This window comes from Pipistrellus kuhlii, unplaced genomic scaffold, assembly GCF_014108245.1.
Source record: "Pipistrellus kuhlii isolate mPipKuh1 unplaced genomic scaffold, mPipKuh1.p scaffold_m20_p_3, whole genome shotgun sequence".
Lineage (NCBI taxonomy): Eukaryota > Metazoa > Chordata > Mammalia > Chiroptera > Vespertilionidae > Pipistrellus > Pipistrellus kuhlii.
Genome location: NW_023425529.1, coordinates 31900538 through 31921807, shown reverse-complemented (window position 1 = coordinate 31921807; position 21270 = coordinate 31900538). Strand labels below are relative to the sequence as shown.

The 21270-nt window shown below is 42.8% G+C and overlaps 1 protein-coding gene across 4 annotated transcripts in view; it reads left to right on the top strand.

The window, feature by feature from the left end:
• The window catches only part of IPO8 (importin 8), a 56600-nt gene extending 52258 nt beyond the window's left edge, over positions 1-4342 (top strand). For all 4 annotated transcript variants that reach the window (XM_036456697.2, XM_036456702.2, XM_036456701.2 and 1 more), the window contains 2 exons: positions 1711-1827; positions 3160-4342. In XM_036456697.2, the coding sequence (XP_036312590.1) occupies positions 1711-1827; positions 3160-3257 (215 nt within the window). In that variant the 3' untranslated portion in view covers positions 3258-4342. The remainder of the gene's footprint in view (positions 1-1710; positions 1828-3159) is intronic.
• The last annotated feature ends 16928 nt before the right edge of the window (positions 4343-21270 follow it).

Below are 21270 nucleotides of genomic sequence, written 5' to 3'. Positions count from 1 at the left end.
AGGTACATGCCCTTGACCGGAATCGAACCTGGGACCTTTCAGTCCTCAGGCCGACGCTCTGTCCACTGAGCCAAACTGGTTTCGGCTAGATCTTTTTGTTTTATAGTTACACTAGAGGCCTGGTGCATGGATTTGTGCACTGGTGGGGTCCCTCAACCAGGCTGAAACCGGCTCTCCAACATCCCCTGAGGGGTCCCTGATTGCAAGAGAGCGGTTCTTAGGTGACACAGCCCAGAATCTGGCTCCCTCCTCTCTGGTTCTGGGTGCATCACCTGAGAAACACAGCTGCTAAGTCACTGCAGCTTGACAGCTCCTGCCTTGAGCGTCTGCCCCCTAGTGGTCAGTGTGCAACGTAGCTACCAGTTGGCCGGTTGAATGGTTAGCCGGTCGCTTACGCTTTTATATATCTAGATAGTATTCCTATGATTATGTCATAATTTATTTCCATTGATGAACATATGAATATTTCTAGTTTTTTGTTTTGTTTGTTTTTTTGCTATTATAAAGCAGTATTACAGTGGGCACTCTTCTGTATAAAATATTATGACCAACAAGGTAATGCTAGTATATGATATATTGGCATTATTTAGTGTTGCTACAAATACTGTTAATGAAAATAAAACCACCTCTATGTTTTATTGAAATTTAGTAGGAACTAGAGGTAGAGAGTCTAGGGAAGGACATTCCGAAGCACAGGGAAAATAAGGGCGTAAGTGTGGAGATGGGAATAGGGCGGGGATGCTCTGAGGGAGTCGCTTCCACACACGGGTGGGCATCATTATGAGCAGAAGCTTTTAGGTCTTGGGTGGGATCTTGGGATACGTATTTTAAAATGCCCCTCGAGTCATCTTTGGATCAGTACGTGATGGAAAGAAGCACGTAGGTGAAAGACGAAGAAAGCGGCAGAGAGGATTGGATGTGAAGAGGACATGGTTAAAGATATTAGGCAGGGGTCCTCAAACTTTTTAAAGTGGGGGCCAGATCACGGTCCCTCAGAGAGCTGGAGGGCCGGACTATATGAACTACTAATTCCTACTGTAACACCTCGGCTGAGCTCACTGCCCAAAAAACCTGGCGGGCCGGATCAGACTCCTCTGCGGGCCGCAGTTTGAAGACGCCTGTTAGGGATTTATAGTGTTTGACTAGGAGAATCTTGGAATTCTGATGGAAATAGGGAAGTGAAGAGAGGTTGGGAGGTAAAATGTTAAATTTGTTTTCAGTTGTGCCGAATTTGAGGCAAGTTATCCAAATGGGAAGGTCCAGGAGGCTTAGGGAATGATTTTGCTTAAAGGTACAAGTTTGAGTTCTTGGTATAGGCTTGATGCTGAAGCTGCAGGTAGTTTGAGAATTCTGGAGGACAATGGTAACCAGAGGGTACAGGTGTTTCCCAAGATTTGGATTTTAGGGAGCATTCATAGTTGGTAAAACCCTACGAAGAAGAGGAGATGGTGAAGGAGGCAGAGAACTAGGCAAAACAGAGATTTTTGATGTTTAATAACCCTCACATAGTTGGCTACTGAAAGGGTCCTCAGAAATAATCCATTGTTGGAATAAGTTACATTACCTTGTGTTTGTCTGTACACTTCCCGTCTCTCCCTGTCTGCGGTCAGTTCATTATAATTAGATCTGTCATTATTGCCTGAAATAATAGTCACGGGGCTCCCTTATCTTTTCCCCCTCCACCTACCACCTTCCCTCCAAATGCAACAGCTGTGCAGAATCGGGACGCTGCCTGGTACCAACTGCTGATGGCCCCACTCAGTGAGGACCAGAGGAGAACGCTGCAGGAGGTGTACACCCTGGCAGAGCACCGGAGGACGGTGGCAGGTAGGCCAGTGTGGTTCTCAGATGAGTGTGCATGGGTCAGAGTGCACCTACAATCAGTTTTTTAAATGGTTAGAGGCCAGCCTTTCAGGATAATGAGTTGTTATTGTATGGTCTTTTTAAACTCATGGTATCTTAACTTTATAGAACACTGTGCATTAATATGTGTCTTTTTTTATATTTTATTGATTTTTTTTTTCAGAGAGGAAGAGAGAGGGATAGAGAGTTAGAAACATCGATGAGAGAGAGACATCGATCGGCTGCCTCTTGCACACCCCCTACTGGGAATGTGCCCGCAACCAAGGTACATGCCCTTGACCGGAATCGAACCTGGGATCTTTCAGTCCACAGGCCAACGCTCTATCCACTGAGCCAAACCGGTTTCGGCTAATATGTGTCTTCTAATGGTAGTGTCATTCGTATCCTCATCCTGTTTTGGAACTAAAGGTAAGACGTGAGGGTTGGAATGAGTCTTGCTGAGGAGAGTGCATTGGCTGGATCACCCTCCTAAACGTCTTAGGCACAGATGACGAGAGGCGCTTTTTGAGTTCTTGCAAGGAGCTTGTATTCGTAGAAATGAAACTATTCATTTCTGTTTGTTGGACTTTACATGTTGGTGATTCTTGTTGATTTTCAGTTTTTGAGCTGGAGACATTTTATGTAGATATTATGGTCACTACTAGGAAATCAATGGAAAAGATTTTATAATTACAAAAATATTTTTCTAAGAAACATCATGGAATAGGCATCTAGAGTCTAGAACCCAGGTTTTATTTATTTATTTTTAAAAAATATGTTTTTATTGATTTTGAGAGAGAGGAAGGGAGAGGGATAGAGAGATAAAACATCCATCGATCGGCTGCCTCCTGCACTCCCCCTACTGGGGATTGAGCCAGCAATCTGGGCATGTGCCCTGACCGGGGAATCAAATCTGAGACCTCCTGGTTCATGGGTTGAAACTCAACCATTGAGCCACACTAGCTGGGCAGATACCCAGGTTTTCTTCATTGACTGAGATTCTCAGTGCTGCACAGATCCTCTTCCTGGCAGGAGAGGTCTGGGGGTCCTTTCAGCAGCAGAGATCATAGAGCTGGCAGAACTCAACTTTGAGACTTGTTTTCATTTTGCTCATTGTTAGCAAACAGTTTTTCCATGATGGTAAACATAATTACTTATTGCCCTGGGTCTGATAAAGCTAATGCCCAGTAGGACACTTAATGCCATGAGTGACATTGCTTCACAGTGCTAAATATACAGAATCTGGCTCCTTTGAGGTGAATTCCAACTTTGCACTTTAAATGCTCTTCTTTCCCCCTTTCTCTTGGCAAATGCTAGAGGCGAAGAAGAAGATTGAACAACAGGGAGGCTTCACCTTTGAAAATAAAGGCGTCCTCTCCGCATTTAACTTTGGGACTATGCCCAGCAACAACTGAAAGATGGAACAGCCACCGACCAAGACCACGTGTCATCGGGAAATTTCACTTCACCAGGGGAATGCGGAATCAAGGGGAGGAAGGGGTGGGAGCTGCTGTTGGCACCATCCTGCTGTGCCAGTTACTGCCTGGCATAGGGCAGTACTTTTATCCACTTTCCCCTTTGACCTTTCTCACCCTGAAATATGTATTTTAAGCAGCTACTGTAATGTATGGAATTAAAGGAAAACAAAATCATTGGACTGAAAAGGACAAATCATATGCTCCAAAGGATGAATGACCAACGTGGGTTTAGAGGATTGGATCAATTGCACGTCTCAGGTTTTTGCCACGCAGAATCAGTGGATTTATGCAGATAACAGTGCCTTCTGTTGTACATGAATTATCTGAAAACATTTTTTTGGAGTGCATTGCAATTTTTTTAAAGCATAAACGTATTTCTAGATATAATGGAAACTTTGGCGCTATGTTGACTTATTCTGCATTTTACTATGTGAAGTTACTGTTAGGCAGTTAGCTCCAACTCACTCTGGTTTCAAAAACATCACTGCTCCCTTTGCTTACCCAGTGGCCAGGGCTTTCTTCAGGGGCTGTCACGTATGCACTTGCTCTGGGTTTTCATAAGATATTTTGTGACTGTTCTAAGCAGTGTCTTATTCCCTCTCCCATCATGCGTTTCAGCCCTGAAAGGGTGGTATTTCTTTTAGAGGCAGCAAATATGAATATCAGTTTTATTTATAACCTGATCAGTTCAGGACTGAAAAATTTCTTGGTGGCAAGTGGTAGGGACTCTTCAGTCAGGGGAATAAATAAGTCCAAGTATATTCTGAATCATGTACTTAATGATGGAACAAATTGATAGTCATCCTAAAGCACATTGGACTTGTAGAGAAAAGGAGCATACTATCTTTCAGGATGGGGCTTGCATTTTTAATAACTCATCATTCCAGCTGTGTTCAACCTGGGTCCAAAGCATTTTGTAACAATGTTTTTTATCTAGGAAAAAAAAGAGACCCAAATCTAACTTGTTGCTTTCTCACACATCTGTATTTTCTCCTGCCTAATTCATTCTAGTTTTTATTATAGTTCAGTTTGGCTTCTTATATTTTTCAAGGGTCAGGGCTGTTGGTCAGCTGCACTCTTAGATGGTAATGATGTAAGAAAGCCTGTTGAAAATATTGCAGATGAAAATGACAGCTGTTTTTCTGAGCTGATTCAAGACCAGAACGTGTCATAGTGTTTTCATTCAGTAAAGTGAAAGTGTTTTTTTTAGAACTTAATATATTACTGTATGTGACACAGTTTTCCTCTTTTGTGAAAAGTCTGCAGCTGATATTTGCCATCAGCAACTGGAGGAATTTCTCCAGGTGCTTCTCATTGTACCGTCTCTTATTAACTCTTTTTAGAATTTCAGATTATTTAAGTAGTTTTTATAGAATTGGCCCAAGAAGCCATGCGTTTTGGAGCTAAATGATCTCCTTTTATCCTCTGTCCCTCTCTTTCCCAGACTTTGACGGTGAATATGCCAGCTGATGGCTACAAGAGAAGGATGGCGTTGGGGGGTGAGGAGGGGAGGAGAAACCCTTCTTATTCTTCTCCTGCCCCAAATCTGTGGTCGGCAAACTACAGCTCGCGAGCCACATGTGGCTCTTTGGCCCCTTGAGTGTGGGCTCTTCCACAAAATACCATAGCCTGGGCGAGTTTATTTTGAATAAGTGGCATTAGAAGAAGTTTAAGTCTAAAAAATTAGGCTCTCAAAAGAATTTCAATTGTTGTACTGTTGATATTTGGCTCTGTTGACCAATGATTTTGCCGACCACTGCCCCAAATCATTTAATTTTAACGTAAATAATATGCCTTCGCACTGGACTATCAAAGGCATGTGATTGCATTTTTGTAATGTGTTGTCTCCTGCAGTATTAAAGGGAAGTACTTGTGAATGTGTATCATCCCATCCTGTTTTTGAAGCCAGGGTAGTTGAATAATTTTGTTACCAGCAGTGCTAACCTGAATGTGATCTGGCTCTCTCGGACATGCAGGAACTTATATGAATGTACTATAAAGTAAAATGCGGGCTAGTCCCCAGGATCCTGAACTTTTCTGTGCGTGATGTTTGCTGAAATGTGGCAGGTCATTCAAACCCCATAGTGTTTCCCTGACTCCTGGGGGACCTGGCGCAAGGCGGCTCTCAGTCTGGGAGGTAATCAGGGCCCATCAGGTGCAGCTAACGGGGCAGTGGGAGGGGGAGAGAGGGGACGTTGTTGGGGCTAACCCAGGATGTGTGCCTGTGTGTGACAGAAGCTCTGGCAAAGCCAAGGTCTCCTCCACGGCAGAACCTGGAGGGAAAGGAGGTGCTCGAACTGGAGCCATTTTCTAATGGGCCGCCATCAAATTGGGAGCCATCACAACCGAGTGAAATGGTACATGTGGCCCTTTAATTCTAAAATCCTTACCTAGCATGGTCTTGAAAGCGTGGTATTATATTTCATTTGGCTCCTTCCCACTTACCTTTTCTGTTAAGACCACAAAAGAACTAGTAAGTTATTAAGCAGGGAAAATTCTCTCTCTCTCTCTCTCTTTTTTTTTTTTTTTTTTTTTTTACAGAGAGGAAGGGAGAGAGCTAGAGAGCTAGAAATGTCGATCAGAGAGAAACATCGACCAGCTGCCTCTTGCACACCCCACACTGGGGATGTGCCCGCAACCCAGGTACATGTCCTTGACCAGAATCGAACCTGGGACCTTTCAGTCCACAGACCGACGCTCTACCACTGAGCCAAACCGGTTTCTGCAAGCAGGGAAAATTCTTAAGCTAGAAAGACAGTTATTTTAAATTCTGTCATTTAAGTAATATAGTGAATTACAGATCCATTTTCTCTTCAGCAGTTGAGACTGAAAACTGTAATAAGTTCATGGAAGAAATCGGGGGGAAATTGATCTTATGGTCAGGGACCACCGGAGTGTGTGTGTGTGTGTGTGTGTGTGTGTGTGTGTGTGTTTGAACCTTACAGGGTAGGTAATCCAGTCTCTGTTTGATGCACTTCATTGAGATGAGTGTGCAAGTGCTGATGGGTGGGTTGGAAGCCGGGCAGACCACTAGTGAATGAGGCCACATAGTCCATGAACAAAGGGTTGGACGAGGCTTTAGGAAGAACACCAACATGAGGGCAACTGTGACCAGGAGAGAGAGGGCCGTTTGCAACAGAAAGCAAGTGGCTGGGCTGTGTTGTGGAGAAAAGGGAGTGCGAGGCTCTGCCATTGGGGGCGGGCGGGGGAGGTGAGTGAATGCACCTGCTCCCTGGAGGGCACCGAGAGGACCTTCACTTTGGATATATCACCCAACATGAAAACAGCACAAGGAGATGGGTGCCTCAAAAGCCCGAGAAACTGGAGGCTTCCAAAAGGATTTAGAATTTGCAGGGGGCCAAGAGCAACTCACGGAGGAGTGACCTTATGGAGACTTTTCCCCAAAGGACCTCCTTGGGCCTGAAGGGAAAAGCCAAGGAGGATGAGAACCTCACAGCAAGGCCTCAGCTGTGGCCCGGTGTCCCACACCAAGCTCTTGTGAGTTAGAGTGGCCCACCATTCCCACCACCCGGCGAGAGGGGATAGTGCCCTCATTTCCTCTTCCTTTGCAGCCACTCTCCTGGGGGCTTGTGCAGCTTGACCTTCACCCGCTGGCCTCCAGACGGTCTGACTCCGCTGGGCCCTCTCCTTAAGCATGCCAGTGGACTGGAACGCCTTCAAAGTGGTTAACCTCTGGCTTTGGAATAAGCTGCTGCTGCTGCTGCTCCTCCTCCCCCTCCCCCTCCTCTTTCTCCTCCTCTTCTACTTCCTCCTCCTTCTCCCTCTTCTTCCTCCCTCTCTTTCTCCCCTCCCCTTCCCCCCCTTTTTTTTAAATTGATTTTATAGAGGACGAAAGAGAGAGAAGAAGAGGAACATGGATGTGAAAGAGATACATCAATTGGTTGTCTCCTGTGTGCACCCTTGTGCAACCTAGTTATGTGCCCTGACCGGGAACCTGAGACCTTCCAGTGCAGGGGACAACACTCCAACCACCTGAGCCACACGGGCCAGGGCTCCTTCTCTTTCACGGCATGTGTGTGTTTGTTGTTTCACCTTGAGCTGCTCATACCATTGATCATAAGTTTGAGGGCGGAGACTGCTTTACACAGTATGTTATACACCTTTTGTTTACATGCCCTGCTTCTGGTGGTTAAGCATAATTAATATGAACAAATGAATGTGTTTGTGAAGTTCTGCCAATGATCTTGGAATTTGGAGGCATCTCGGAGGCCACAGATGGGATCTCAGAGTCAGGTAGGTTCCTGTGGAGGCACCTGGCTTTTAGGAGAAAACAAATTGGCAGCAGCAGCAGCAGCAGCTGGATGGTGAAGTAGATAAGACGCCACTGAAGGTAAGATGTGGTCTGTGGATCACTGTGGTCCCGCTGATCCTCCCGTTTCTAAACCCAGCGCCTAGGCCTTACGTGTAGCTGCATCCTGAGCAGTGAGGTCCTCTCTTTTCAGACCTCTGGTTTCCATGACAAAGAACCCCTTTTCCTAACACTGGCTGTTTCTTTCCTCTCCCCTATGGGTTCATTAGCCTCTACTTAGTTTTTAAGAACCTATTTACTTATTAATCAGTTAATTACTTTGTAGGAAGCTCTTCTGAGACTGATCCTAGGCGCCCTCCGACAGTTTTGACCTCTTCTCAGGCATTCAGACTTTTAGAACCAATTGCCATCTTTTGAGAGACACATACTACACATGTCTACGTAAAAAAAATCGTTTTTACTCTTTATCTCCAATTCCACCCTCTCCCAGTATCCCAGTTCTTGTTAGGAGTTTGGGTGTCAATGTTGATGACTCCCACTTACTCTTCATACTGATTATCTCTTCAAAAAAAGATTCTATTTCCATATTATCTTACTGTAGGCCACCCCCATTCCTTGCTGGAATATTCTAGTGTCCTCCAATCTGAGATCTCGCACCTGCTCCTGCCCCTCCTCACCGCCTTTGCCTATTCGCTAACGAGGCAGAATGATTTTCAAGATGCAGGTTTTGATTGTATCACTAACACTAGAGAGAGGACGATCTCTCATTGGCTTTTAGAGTATAGATAAAATCATTAACCTGGCCAACACACCCTGAGGGGTTGGGCCCTATTTCAACTATCTGTCCTGTGCTACTTCCTTAGCATCTTCCAGCTGCCTTTTCTTTGCCACCTCTGATTCTCTGGTTTCTTCTCCCTCCTGGAGGTTCACAGATACGATTTTCTTTTCCTCCCCTCTGCTCTTTACTGGTAAATTCCTCATCACTTCAGAACAGAAATATTTCCTTAGAGAAGCTTTCTGCTCTTAGGACCCCTATGTCAAACATGTATCCCACTTAAAATCAAATAACTGTGTGATATGAGCTTCTTGAGAGCCAAATCAGTATCCTACTTACTGCTGAAACCCAGCACCTAGCGTAGTGCTTTGCTGGGGGTGGTTTTATCACTGGTAGCCTGCATGATCCAAACCCTGTCACAGGAAGACTTCCTGGTAATAGCCAAGTTGGAGAAGTCAGTGGGACTGAAAATATCCCACTTGAAATGGAATTACTTGCCCAATTTCAGTCAGACATGTAAAGAAGATTAATAATTTGGTTTTCCCTTTGATCTAGTGATATTTAAACATTTCCTCAACATTTATTTGGTGAGATTAAGGAGAAATTGATTTATTACTAATAAAATGTGAAAACTTCAATTTTCAGAATAGGGAATTTATAGTATGCGCTTATTACAGACAGTTTTTCAAACCAGATAACCCAGTTTGGGTCATTCCCAATAACTAACACTGCGAATTCAATGTCATAATTTTTTTTAGCTCCCTGCTGCTGCTGATGTCAGACAATGCTCAGCTGGGTGGTATCGAGATTGGTAGCATTTTTACATAAAACAAAATGTCTGACATTGGTAGACACCAGCAAGAAGTGTGAATTTCTTCTTGAAGGCATTGTCTACTTTGGTGGGAGCAAGAGCAGTTTCCGTTTCACCAGTTGCATGAGGAGTTGTATTTGGAAACCTCTACTACCTGGGGTCATGTTTCCAGTGAATTCCATGAGGTCGTGCACTCCTTACAGTTGGTATGCAGACTCCTCCCCAACTGAACAGCCCTTAATGGGGCTGTGGTTGAGCCGTAGAGGCAGAGACTCCCTGAAGGCAGCAACAAACAAGCAGGTTGTTCACTCTCTCAACGTGCCTACCACTGATGGTGTTCAGCCTCTTTCAACCCAGGTATGGAGACTGTGCTATGACCCAAACCAGCTGCAACTGCCAGGTGATGCTATTCCCCACCTCCTCCACCTCCTCCATCTCCCCTCCTCTTCCTTTCACCCCGCCCTCCCCCCCCCCCCCCCCCCACCCCAACATGATCCTGTTGCCTTATATTGATCTTCACCAATGGTGTTCTTTGCTTGGCTGCTGTATTACGGGCTGTGATAATGACACACCACAGCCACCTGCATCCCCACCCCCAGGATGTGGAAATCCTAATCCCCATCCCCAGAATTTGTGAATGTAGCCTTACAAGGCAAAGGGGAATGAGGTTGCAGATAGAATTCAGTTTAATAATCAGCTGACCATAGAATAAGGGAGGGTGTTGTGGGTTTCCAGGTGTGCCCAATGTAATACAAGGTTTCTTAAATGTGGAAGGGGGAGGCGGGAGAGAAGGTTCGGGTGGTGAAGTGTTAGAAGGACGGAAGTCGGCATTGCTGGCTTTGAAGGCGGAGGAAGAGGCCCTGAGCCAACAGAGCCCCTGGGAGCTGGAAAGGACTGGGAAATGGATTCTTTCCTGGAGCTTCCAGAACGGAATGCGGCCCTGCCAGCGCCTTGGTTTAGCCCCGTGAGACCTGCCTGGGACTTCTGATCTTCCGAACTGTAAGATAACAAGTTTGTGACTTAAGCCTGATGTTTGTGGTGATTTGTTACAGCAGCAATAGAAAACTAATACGCAGGCCCTGGTGGGGGGCAGGTGCAGGAGGCTCAGCTCTGAACACTGAAATACACTGATTAATATTTTGGGCTGGACATTTTAATTTCTAAATCAAGATCATGTTGTGCAGTACAACGTGATTATAGGGCTTATTACCTAAGTGTGATCAGAAAATTATTGGGCCTGCTGGGTGCTTTCATCTAAAATCAGGGAGAAACTTTCTGCAGTAAATAGAATTTAGAGCCAGTGGGAGGTAAAAATGAGTGTGCATTTTGCTTGTATCCCATAGGTTGTGATTGTTTCACGTCCCTCTTATAATAGTACAGCATCTAAACTAGTATAAAACATTATAGTTTGTGATTAATTATAGTCAAACTAGTGGCCTGGTGCACAAAATTTGTGCACGGGGTGGGGTGTTCCTCAGCCTGGCCTGCACTCCCTCCAATCTGGGACCCCTTGAAGGATGTTCTATTGCCAGTTTACTGGAATCAGGCCTAAACTGGCAGTTAGACATCCCTCTCACAATCCGGGACTGCTGGCTGCCGGCCTGCTTGCCCCCAAATGCCCCCCCCCCCCTTGCCAGCCTGATCACCCCCAACTGCCCACCATGCCAGTGTGCTCACCCCCAACTGACCCCCCGCTAGCCTACTCACTCTGAACTTTCCCCCAACCCCCCAACCAGCCTGATCACCCACAACTGCCCTCTTGCCTTCTAACCGCCTCTACCTCATCCCCGGCACCATGGCTTTATCCAGAAGAACAACCGGAAGGTCTCCCAGTCTAATTAGCATATTACCCTTTTATTAGTAAAGATACCTCTCGGTTCCCCACATTTTCTGAGGGAGCCTCTTTTGTGAGCTTTCCTTTTGGTTCTGTGAGAAACTGAGGTTTTTCCATTAAATCCCTTTCCTACTTAAGTTAGTGAGGCTGGCTGCTGTTGCAACTAAGAAGGCTAAGTATTTAGGAAACAAAAGAGCACATTTTACCTTGAGCGCTGTGTGACCACAGATGGAGTGTGCTTTGCTGGTGGTAGCCAGCCTCCAAGATGGGCTGCATGGTCCTTGCTGTCCTGTGGGTTGTTCACCTCCCGCCAATGGACACATGAGCAAATTAAGAAGTAGATGCTTCCACCCTTGTCAAGTCTTCAGAGACTGAAGGCCTGGCTGACAGCTTGAAAACCTCATGAAGTGCCCAAAGTCACATCACCCAACAAAGCCACTCTTGGAATTCTGACTCTCAGACACTGTGGAGCTAATAAATGATGGTTGTTTTCAGCTGCTACATTTGGGGACAATTTGCCACTATTTGTACATGCCTAATTCAGAGTTCATTAAAACTCTCCTACACTTTGCAATTTGAATAAAAGCAACACACCCTGAACTGCTAGGAACACAATCAGTTATTTCTCATACAGGAGCCCTGGAGAGAGGGTGCTGGAATCTGATATGAGGCAGGACTAGGGAATCACCAACTCAGGATCCCACAAAAGGCTGAAACTGAAGAGTGAATATGATAATTGAATTTTTCTAAATGAGTCTTATTGTCTACTTTCAAACTAAGCTTTATCTAAAGACAGATATGACAAAATCTGTAGGCTCAGTTTACATCTACTTTCAAATGGTAGGCTTTTTTTTCTCAGGGATATCACCTATTCTTATTTATGTTAAGTCAGTTTTATTTTGAATGTGCAGAATGTTTTACAAACGAAAAGGCATGGTCTAATTTATAGGCTATATTTATATGGACATAAAACCCATGTTGCAGCCATGGCTGAATTAACTGTTCGCATATCCAGGCATTATCTCTGTTACACCGACTCCACGGTCAGCTCTTCTAACCCATGCAATTGGGACGGTTCTTCAATAGAATGGTTTAACGTGCGTGAAGAGGTTGCATTGCTGTAGAGCTAGTCCTGTCTCTTCCAAAAGCATTCACATGGACATGCCTCTCTGCCCTGACTGTATTTTTTTACCACTTCATGTTTACATTCAACTTGGAAATCTGATTTTCAGACACCTCTGGGTGTAGAAGGTACTGTGGGGTTTGTCAGTGGAACACGATTGCTTGTGTAATATAATAACTCGGGCATTGGCCTCCCCAGGCCTTTTGTTGGGTTGTCTCTTGGCGATGGTTATTTGGCGATGCTATTAATTTTATTCTACCATGCGGAGAACCACTAAATTAGAGGAATGGATTATGCTGTCAATCAGGTTTGACAGAACCTCCAAAGATTTGTGATGGAATGAAATCAACACAGTCCAGTGGTACTAACTATAATAAGCAGTAGACTTTAATAATTAAATGGCTGAAATGTAAAAATGCTGTAAAATGCATTTCTCTATGGGGCAGCTATTTTCCCACTGCATGCTTTTATCAGATTGTAAATGTCCTCAGGTACGCACTCTCCTACACTTCGCAATTGGAATAAAAACAATAAAGTTAGCTTATGACACTTTCAAAGCAAAGTTTAAGTGTGAAGTTTAAAAGCATTTGATGATATATCAATATATGTATGTATGTGTATGTATCTATATATGTATGTTTGAATATATTCATCTATAAATCCGTACATCCACACATGCACACAGTTCAATGATGGGGTGCTTGAGGATTAAACTAAGGATAATTAACAGGAGAAAAGGGACAATTTTTATTAATATTCAGGTGCATGGGAGTTCACAGAAAAGAAGTGAAAATTCAAAAAGGAGTTAGATGTAGGGGAATACATACCATTTCAACAAAGGAAAGCAGGTTTGGGCTTCAAGCAATGATAAAGTCATGGGAGAGTGACTAGGAGACATATGCAGAAAACTAGTGGAAAATGTAAGGTACTTGGAGAAGTCTGTTTATGCAAACTTATGTACATGTTGACTGTTCATCTCCTGCAATAAGTTGCTCTCTCCCTGGTGGTGGGCACGGCTTCACAGAGGGAAATGTATGCCTGGCTTTCAAGTGGATTGCCTTGTCCTCAAAATAATTCTTATGACCACGTGGCATATTCTGCAGTGACATATCCTGGTCCCCTTCAAGTGAATGCACCTTTGCACACTCTGCTATTTTGAAAGCTGTAGACGTGTCCAGATGTCACAAGAAATAGAGAAAGAAGCTTCATCGCAAGGAAAAATGTCTAAAAGTAAAAAAAATAAGACTATGAGCTGGGCTGGACCTTGGCCAGCTTCTGCCTTTCCTCACGCACAGTGGGCAGCTAGGAGGAGCTGGCTGGCTGTTCACCCAACCCCGAGGCTGCTCCATTCTCTGTTACCTATACCAGGCACAAACACGCCTTTCCTTGCCCTCAGAATTTCAAAAGGTACTTTGCCCACACAAGTGTAAAACATTCTAAAATTCTTAATGCTCGGTGTGTCCTTTCTTGCTTTGGTAGAGAACATTTAGGGGCCAACATGACTTTAAAAGTTCATTGACACCAGTTTTTGTGAGCTTTTATATTCATTATCCTCATTTATTTTCTCCTTCAGTTTCTAATTTTTCTTTAGATTTCTCCTTATTCTACTTTTATCTGAAAACTTAGTTTATATTAGAAACATGCCAACCTCATTAAATACCTGCTAGAATTTTAGAGATGGAATAATTGTTAGTCTGGTTCACTCCGAATATATATATATATATATATATATATATATATATATATATATATATATATATATATATATATATTTTTTTTTTTTTTAATAAATCTTTATTGTTCATATTATTACAAATGTTCCTCTCCCCCCCCACCTCCGTTGCTCTCCTCCACCAGGTTCCCACCCCACCCTCTGCCCTTTCCCCACCCCCCATTGTCCTTATCCGTAGGTGCACAGTTTATGTTCAGTCTCTTCCCACACCCTCCTTTCCCCTTTTCCCTAAGAATCGTCAGTTCACTCCCCTTCCACACCTCTGATTCTATTATATTCAACAGTTAATATTGTTCATCAGATTTTATTTTAATTTCCTTGGTTTTTAGATTCACTTGTTGATAGTTACGTATTTGTTGTTCATAATTTTTATCTTTATTTAATTTCTCTTTCAAAAGAACCCCCTTCAGCAATTCATATAATTCTGGTTTGGTGGTGATGAACTCCTTTAGCTTTTTTTTTTTATTAGTGAAGCTCTTTATCTGGCCTTCGATTCTGAGTGATAGCTTTGCTGGGTAGATTATTTTTAGCTGTAGGTTCTTACTATTCATCACCTTGAATATTTCTTGCCATTCCTGTCTGGCCTGCATGGTTTCTGTTGAGAAATCAGCTGACAATCGTATAGGTGCTCCTTTATAGGTAACTACCTGCTTTGCTCTTGCTGCTTTTAATATTCTCTTTGTCTTTTGCTCTTGGAATTTTAATTATGATGTTTCTTGGTGTGGTCCTCTTTGGATTTCTTTTGTTTGGAGTTCTGTGTGCTTCCTGGACTTGTAAGTCTAATTCTTTCACCAGGTGGGGGAAGTTTTCTGTCACTATTTCTTTCAGTATGTTTTCGATATCTTGCTCTCTCTCATCTTCTGGGACCCCCATAATTCTGATGTTGGTTCACTTGAAGTTGTCCCAGAGGTTTCTTTACATTATCTTCAACTTTCTGGATTCTCTTGCCTTCTTGCTTCTGCAGAGGAGTGTCTTCTGGCTCTTTATGTTCCAAATCTTTGACTTGATTTTTGCAATCTTCCATTCTGCTTTTAGGACTCTGTATAATATTTTTTATTTCAGACAATGTATTCTTTATTTCTTGTTGATCTCTTTTTATTTCTTGTTGATCCCTTATTATTTCTTGTTGATCCCTTATTATTTCTTATTGATTCCTTATTAATTCTAGTTGATCCCTTTTCATATCCTCATAGGTCTTATGGACCTTTCCTAGGAAATTCTTGAAAAACCTTATAAGCGTAGATTTGAACTCTATATCCAGTGGCTTTTTGTCCTCCATTTCTTTCGTTTGTGATCTATTTCATCTCGGCATTTTTGCAGCTTCCCTGATTGGGGGGGGGGGGGTGTTTCAGGGTGGAGCCTACAGCCTTGGCTTCCGTCAGCCCCGCCCTATGCGGCTCCTGAGTCTCAGGGTCCTTCAGTACTCGCTGCAAACACCTCTGATAGAAAGGTGCCCTTGATTTTCGCCTGCTACCAAACAGTCTAGGCTCTCCCCCAATGAGCCCGGAACTGGGGTTCAGTTCAGTTGGAAGTGGGATTGGAGGTGGCGTTCAGAGCAGTCTGGAGCCCCAGTCTCCTTCCTGCCAGGGCAATCCAGCAGCACAGCCAATCGTCCCTTCTCTGCACGCAATGTGTGCGCCTCCGGGACCTCCTTTCGCTGCTCCCCTGGGATTTCACCTCACAGCCCTGGCTCCCTCTGTTCGAGCCTGGGTCCCCAGGGTCTGGCCTAGAGCTGGGGTTCAGTGCTGTCGGGTCTGAGGTTCAACACAGTCTGGAGCTTTTATCTTCTTCCCGCTAGGGAACGCCAGCCAGGCACTCAGCCTCCCCCTCCTCTCCGGCTCCGTCCTCTCCGGGCGCCCTGCGTGTCTCCGTACGTTAGGCTTTTACAGCTCCTCCACTCTTCCTTCTGGTTTTCTCTTTCCTTCTTGTAGAATTTCCAGTCAGTCAACTTTCCTGTAGTTCTGGGTAATGTCCATTTTATATTTTAGTTGTATTTTATTGAAATTGTTGTGTGAGGCTGCAGTTAGGTGTTTACCTGTGCAGCCATCTTGGATTTTTCCACTCCGAATATTTTGACCACTTAGTAAAGAGGAAGGAAAAGAGGAAGAGAAGAGAGAAGATGTGACAACAAAGTGGATAATGGTATAAATCATGCTGCCATCATTTGGAGAGCAAAGAACAAAAGTCAATTCCTTCCAATGAAAATGTCACCTCATCTGCACAGCTCCCAAGACCCTAACATCAGAGCAGGCCATGGCTCTGTGTGTCTACAGGGTGGTGGAGGGATGCTGGAGCTGATGCCGAAGACTCCATGGTGAAGCACATTGAAGATGTTCATCTCTCTGCCCCACCCCTGCCTCAGGGGCCTGCTCTGGTCTGGGTGCACAGTATTATTGTCAGCACTTACAGTCAGTACTTATTTTCTTACTTGACACTCTGCCATTTTTTCCTCTGTAACAATAGAACATAGCCAATAAGAGATCATTCCTACATCCCTCAAAGTAGAATATGAAGTGACTTCATCATCTTTTATTATCTCTGTCTCTGTCTCTGTCTCTATCTCTAAACCTATATTTATGTTTATCAGGTATCTATATATATCTATCTATGTATCTATCATCTATTTAGAGAAGGGGTAAGTTTTATAAGAAACTGAATCACAGGATTATGAGGGTGATATGCAGTCGGAAAGCTGAAGACTCAGGGGAGCCAATGGTGTAAGTTCCAGTCTGAGCAGGAAAGTCCCAGTGCAAAAATGCCAGAGAGCACAAATGATTCCTTCCTCCACCTTTTTGTTCTGCTCAGACTCTCAGTGGATTGGATGATACCCACCCATGTATAGGAGAGCCATCTGCTTTACTCAGTCTACAGATTCAAATACTAATCTCATTTAGAAACATTTTCACAGACACACCCAGAAATAGTGTGTAACCAAATACCTGGGCACCTCATGACCCTGTCTAGTTGACACAGGATATTACCAATCACTCATCTGTTTGTGAACGCAGCTCACTGTTACCAATTTAGGATGGAGTGGAGAGAAAAAGTATGGGAGAAGTGTGTCCACGGTGAGCATAACAGATGAATGCCTGCAGGATGATTTGAATTTTAATATTTTAGACTTAAAAAATATTGGAAAGTTTTCTTCTTTTGGAAGCTAATGGCTGTAATCAATTTGACATCAGTTCATGAAACAACTTGAAAATAGCAATCATTGGGTTATCTTTATTTTTTATTTCCAAAATTGCAGATGAGCTTTGTGGCTTGAGACTCTTAAAAAAACCATGACAATTTTTGTTTTGATTTTTATGAAAATCAAAATCAAAGGACAAAAGGTAATTGACCATGTTTTTGTTCTTAGAAATTAAGCCAAAGTATCATAGTAATATCTTATGATGGGATACTTTCACATTCCCTATTTAGGACAATAGCCAAGAACTAAATGATTCTCTGTTTTATATAACTTTATAATTTTTAATAGTGTTATTATTATATATTACTAATGAATTATTAGCCAAAGTTGTTCAGGCAGGAGAAGGGTAATTTTTCACAAACAGTTTAGGAAATCTGAGTCTCTCTATTTTGACACTAACTTGTTTAGAGTTTCTTTATCTGAAGACTAGAAATTTGGCCGGCTGCCTTGGGGAATTGTACCCTCATAACCATAATTCTGACATGTCTTTATTTTTAGTTTCATTTTTTTTAACTTTGCAATTTAGAATTAAAAGCCGGGAGAAAGGAAGAAGAGAGATTATGCAAAATTATTTTACACTTTATTAATTATTATAAAACTTTATCTTTATTGTTGAAAGTATTACAGATGTCCCCCTTGCTCCTCCAGTGGCCCCCCTCTATTCCTCACCCATCCTCACCCACCCCAACCCTGCTAGGCCTTCACTGCACTGTTGTCTGTGTCCATAGGTTATGCATATATGCATATAAGTTCTTTGGCTAATCTTCATTTTTAAAACCAAGTTATGTTGTTCTATATTTAAAAAATGCTCTATTTTTTCAAAGGAAAATGGTTCTTAAAAAATAGTGCAGCTGTGCCTCAGATCATGCTATAAAAATTTCAGAAAACTATGCTCATAAAGGAAACACCTAGCACATTTATAGGAGCAAAAGCAAGTTGGGGAAATTTGAAACTAGTTGCCTGGGAAACTGCTGACTGGGTCTGGGGAGAGGGTGGCCATTTCTGGGATTTCCGATGAGGTTATTATAAACCTCCATTACCTCCTATTCTGGATATAATCTCCCCCTCTTCCACTTCTGCTGGGCTATGAAGAGAGAAATGAATTTTGAAGGGCAAAGTAGTCCTTGTCCCTGAGAGATGGGAAGCTGAAAGTTGCCAGCACTCTGGGTAATTCATAGCGGTGCTGGATGGTAGCTGGAAGGTTGGGGTGGCGGAGCTTGGCTTCCTCCTCTGCCACAACTTCTACGATGTATTTTGCATATATCTCCATCTTCAAAAAAATATATTTACGGATTTCAGAGAGGAAGAGAGAGAGAGAGAGAGGAGAAACATCAATGATGAGTGAGAAGTACTGATCGACTGCCTTCTGCATACCCCATACTGGAGATTAAGCCCACAACCTGGGCATGTGTCCTGACCATTGAACTGTGGCCTCCTGGTTCATAGTTTGTCACTCAACCATTGAGCCACGCCAGCAGGGCTAGATCTTCTTACTAAGCCCCTCTACATATTTGTTTGTTTCTGTTGATTATTAGCATATGGCTCTTATCTTTGCATGCTTAGTAATTTTTAATTAGGTGCTGGAAATTGTGTAAAACAATAGAGGTTCCAGTGATGACACCTTTCAATGGAGAAAGTTCAAACTTTTCCTCTGCTAAGAACATAGAGTGGGAGAGAGAGAGAAAAACTCATTTTAATCCAGTTAAGGGCTCAGTTGGATTGGAGCTATGTTGCAGTTCTAGGAAGATTCATTCCACTAGTTTGCCCTTCCCTAGGGCATGTCCCTTCAGATTTTTAGTCAAGAGATGGGATGGTCTTTGTTTCTTAGCAACAATGAACTCTGGGAGTGCTGCTGACTTGCTTTTCTGCTGTGTTTTGCAGAGGTTTCAGCTTAGCTCTTTAACTTCCCACCATTCACATCTTTGGAATTAGTTGAATGACTTGAAGGGAGAGACCAGCTCTCAGGTTTCCAATTTTGTCATTTTAGTCCTGAATGCTCACTGAAAGCACCATGAGTTTCTCTGCCTCCCTAGCAGAAACCCCTCTGTCTGGACCAAGCCCAGATCCTAAGTCTTTAGCCTTTTCAATAGGTAGATGCATATTTTATATTTCAGGAATATTTTCTATGATTATATTTTCAAATATATGTCCTGTTCCACTGTTTTGACTTTCTTTTATGCATATGCAGGCTATCCTTTGCCTGTCTTCTGTAACTATAATTTTGTTTCTTACCCCTTTGATCACTTTCTGTTTTGGTTTCATTTTGCTTGCTTTTCCCATTTTTTTCTCTTACCTCTTACTGTGCTTTCCATAATATCTGCTAGAAGCCCAGTGCACAAAATTGCGCAGCCATGCCCACTTGCATGCGCCACGCTGTGCTGCGGCCTCTTGGTGACCGGTCTTTGGTCATTACAGCGGCACTGGGTTTTTATTATATAGATTGTCCTTTGTGTTTTTAGGTAATTTAATATTTGTTTTGTTTGTTTTATTTCCTGAGTCCTGCCAGTTTCTCTTTCTCTTCTTCCTATTATCTAGCAACCTACAATCCATTGTCTCTTCCTTTTTTCTCTAGTTCTTCTATTTTGCTTTGCTGCCTTCTTTCATTATTGTGATCTTATTTAAATACAGTTCTTATCTGGTCTGTGACAACTCTTTCTGGTGGATTTTCTTTTTTATAGGACACATTTGCTGTGCCTTCCCATATTTTTCTTATTGTATAGAATTTAAAAATGGATAAGGTATCATTTATTTTTGTAATTCATATTTGAATGCATTGCAGGTTCCCTAACCAGGTACTGGCAGGTGATAAGGGAAGTGTATGTGAGTAGGGGCAGGGGTTACCTCCTCAGCTGGCGTAGTAAGACACTTGTCTTTAAAACCTCATGTCAGTTTTTGTTTCTCCTTTATTATCTCCATTTATATTAAATAGATATATTCTGGTACACCTTTTAATTCCTTTCTTTGTACTTTTTACTACATATTTTTTGAATTATTTTCTTAGTGGTTGCTCTGGGGATTACAATATGCATTTTAATATTAAACAATCTAGTTTAGAATAAGGCTAATTTATTTACAGTAGCATATACACATTTTGCTTCAATAAAGCTCCCACCTTGTGGTGAATTGTTTTTCTCTTGCTATGTTAAAAAGATTTATTTTTTTCTCATGGCATTTTGAACATGATGTATATAGTTGTGGGTCTGTTAGAATTTGTTGCCCTTCGTGGCTGTGTAGATCAAGCATGTCAAACTCGTAGCCCATGGGCCACATGCCTCATTTATTTGGCCTGTGTAACCTTTGAGTTTGACATGCTTGGTGTAGATTCATGTTTTTCATCAAATGTGGGAAGTTTTCAGTCATTACTACTTCAAATCGCTGCCCCTCTTTTATTTGTTCTTTAAATATGGCACCTCCGTGTATACTCCTCTGTGCTTTACCCTGTTCACTATGGCAGTGTTTTTCAACCTTTTTTGGGCAAAGGCACACTTGTTTCATGAAAAAAATCACGAGGCACACCACCATTAGAAAAATGTTAAAATATTTAACTCTGTGCCTATATTGACTATATATAAAGTAATTCTCTTGAATAGGAATCAAATAAACACAAAGAAAGTATTTTATAATTACTTTATTATGAAATATTAAGTAAACAAAATAGTGAAAAATTATAAAATTCTTGTCTTGTCTGCACCTATGGCACACCAGGCAACATCTCGCGGCACACTAGTGTGCTGCGGAACAGCGGTTGAAAAACGCTGCACTATGGTACCTACAGTCTGTTACATCCCTCCACTTGCTTCAAATACTATTCCTACCTAGGAAGGTGACTCTTCACTTTTAGAGTGTGTGTTGTAGGTGCTGCTTTTTACTACTCTGGGTACCCCTGGCACCTGCCATCATTCTCTCTCTTCTCCTGCCTTTGGGGACCCCAGACCTGCCACAGCAGGTCTCAGTCAGGATGAGGTCCTCCCCTTCTGGGAGAATTATTTTGCTGGTGATTTTGGAGGCCTGTTGCCACCATATCCATCTATACTCTCCTTTTATTCTCTTTTTAAAAATATATATTTTTACTGACTCCAGAGAGGAAGGGAGAGGGAGAGAGGGTAGAGACATCAATGATGAGAGAGAATCACAGATTGGCTGCCTCCTGCATGCCCCCTTTTGGGGATCGAGCCTGTAACCTAAGCATGTGTCACAACAGGGAATCGAACC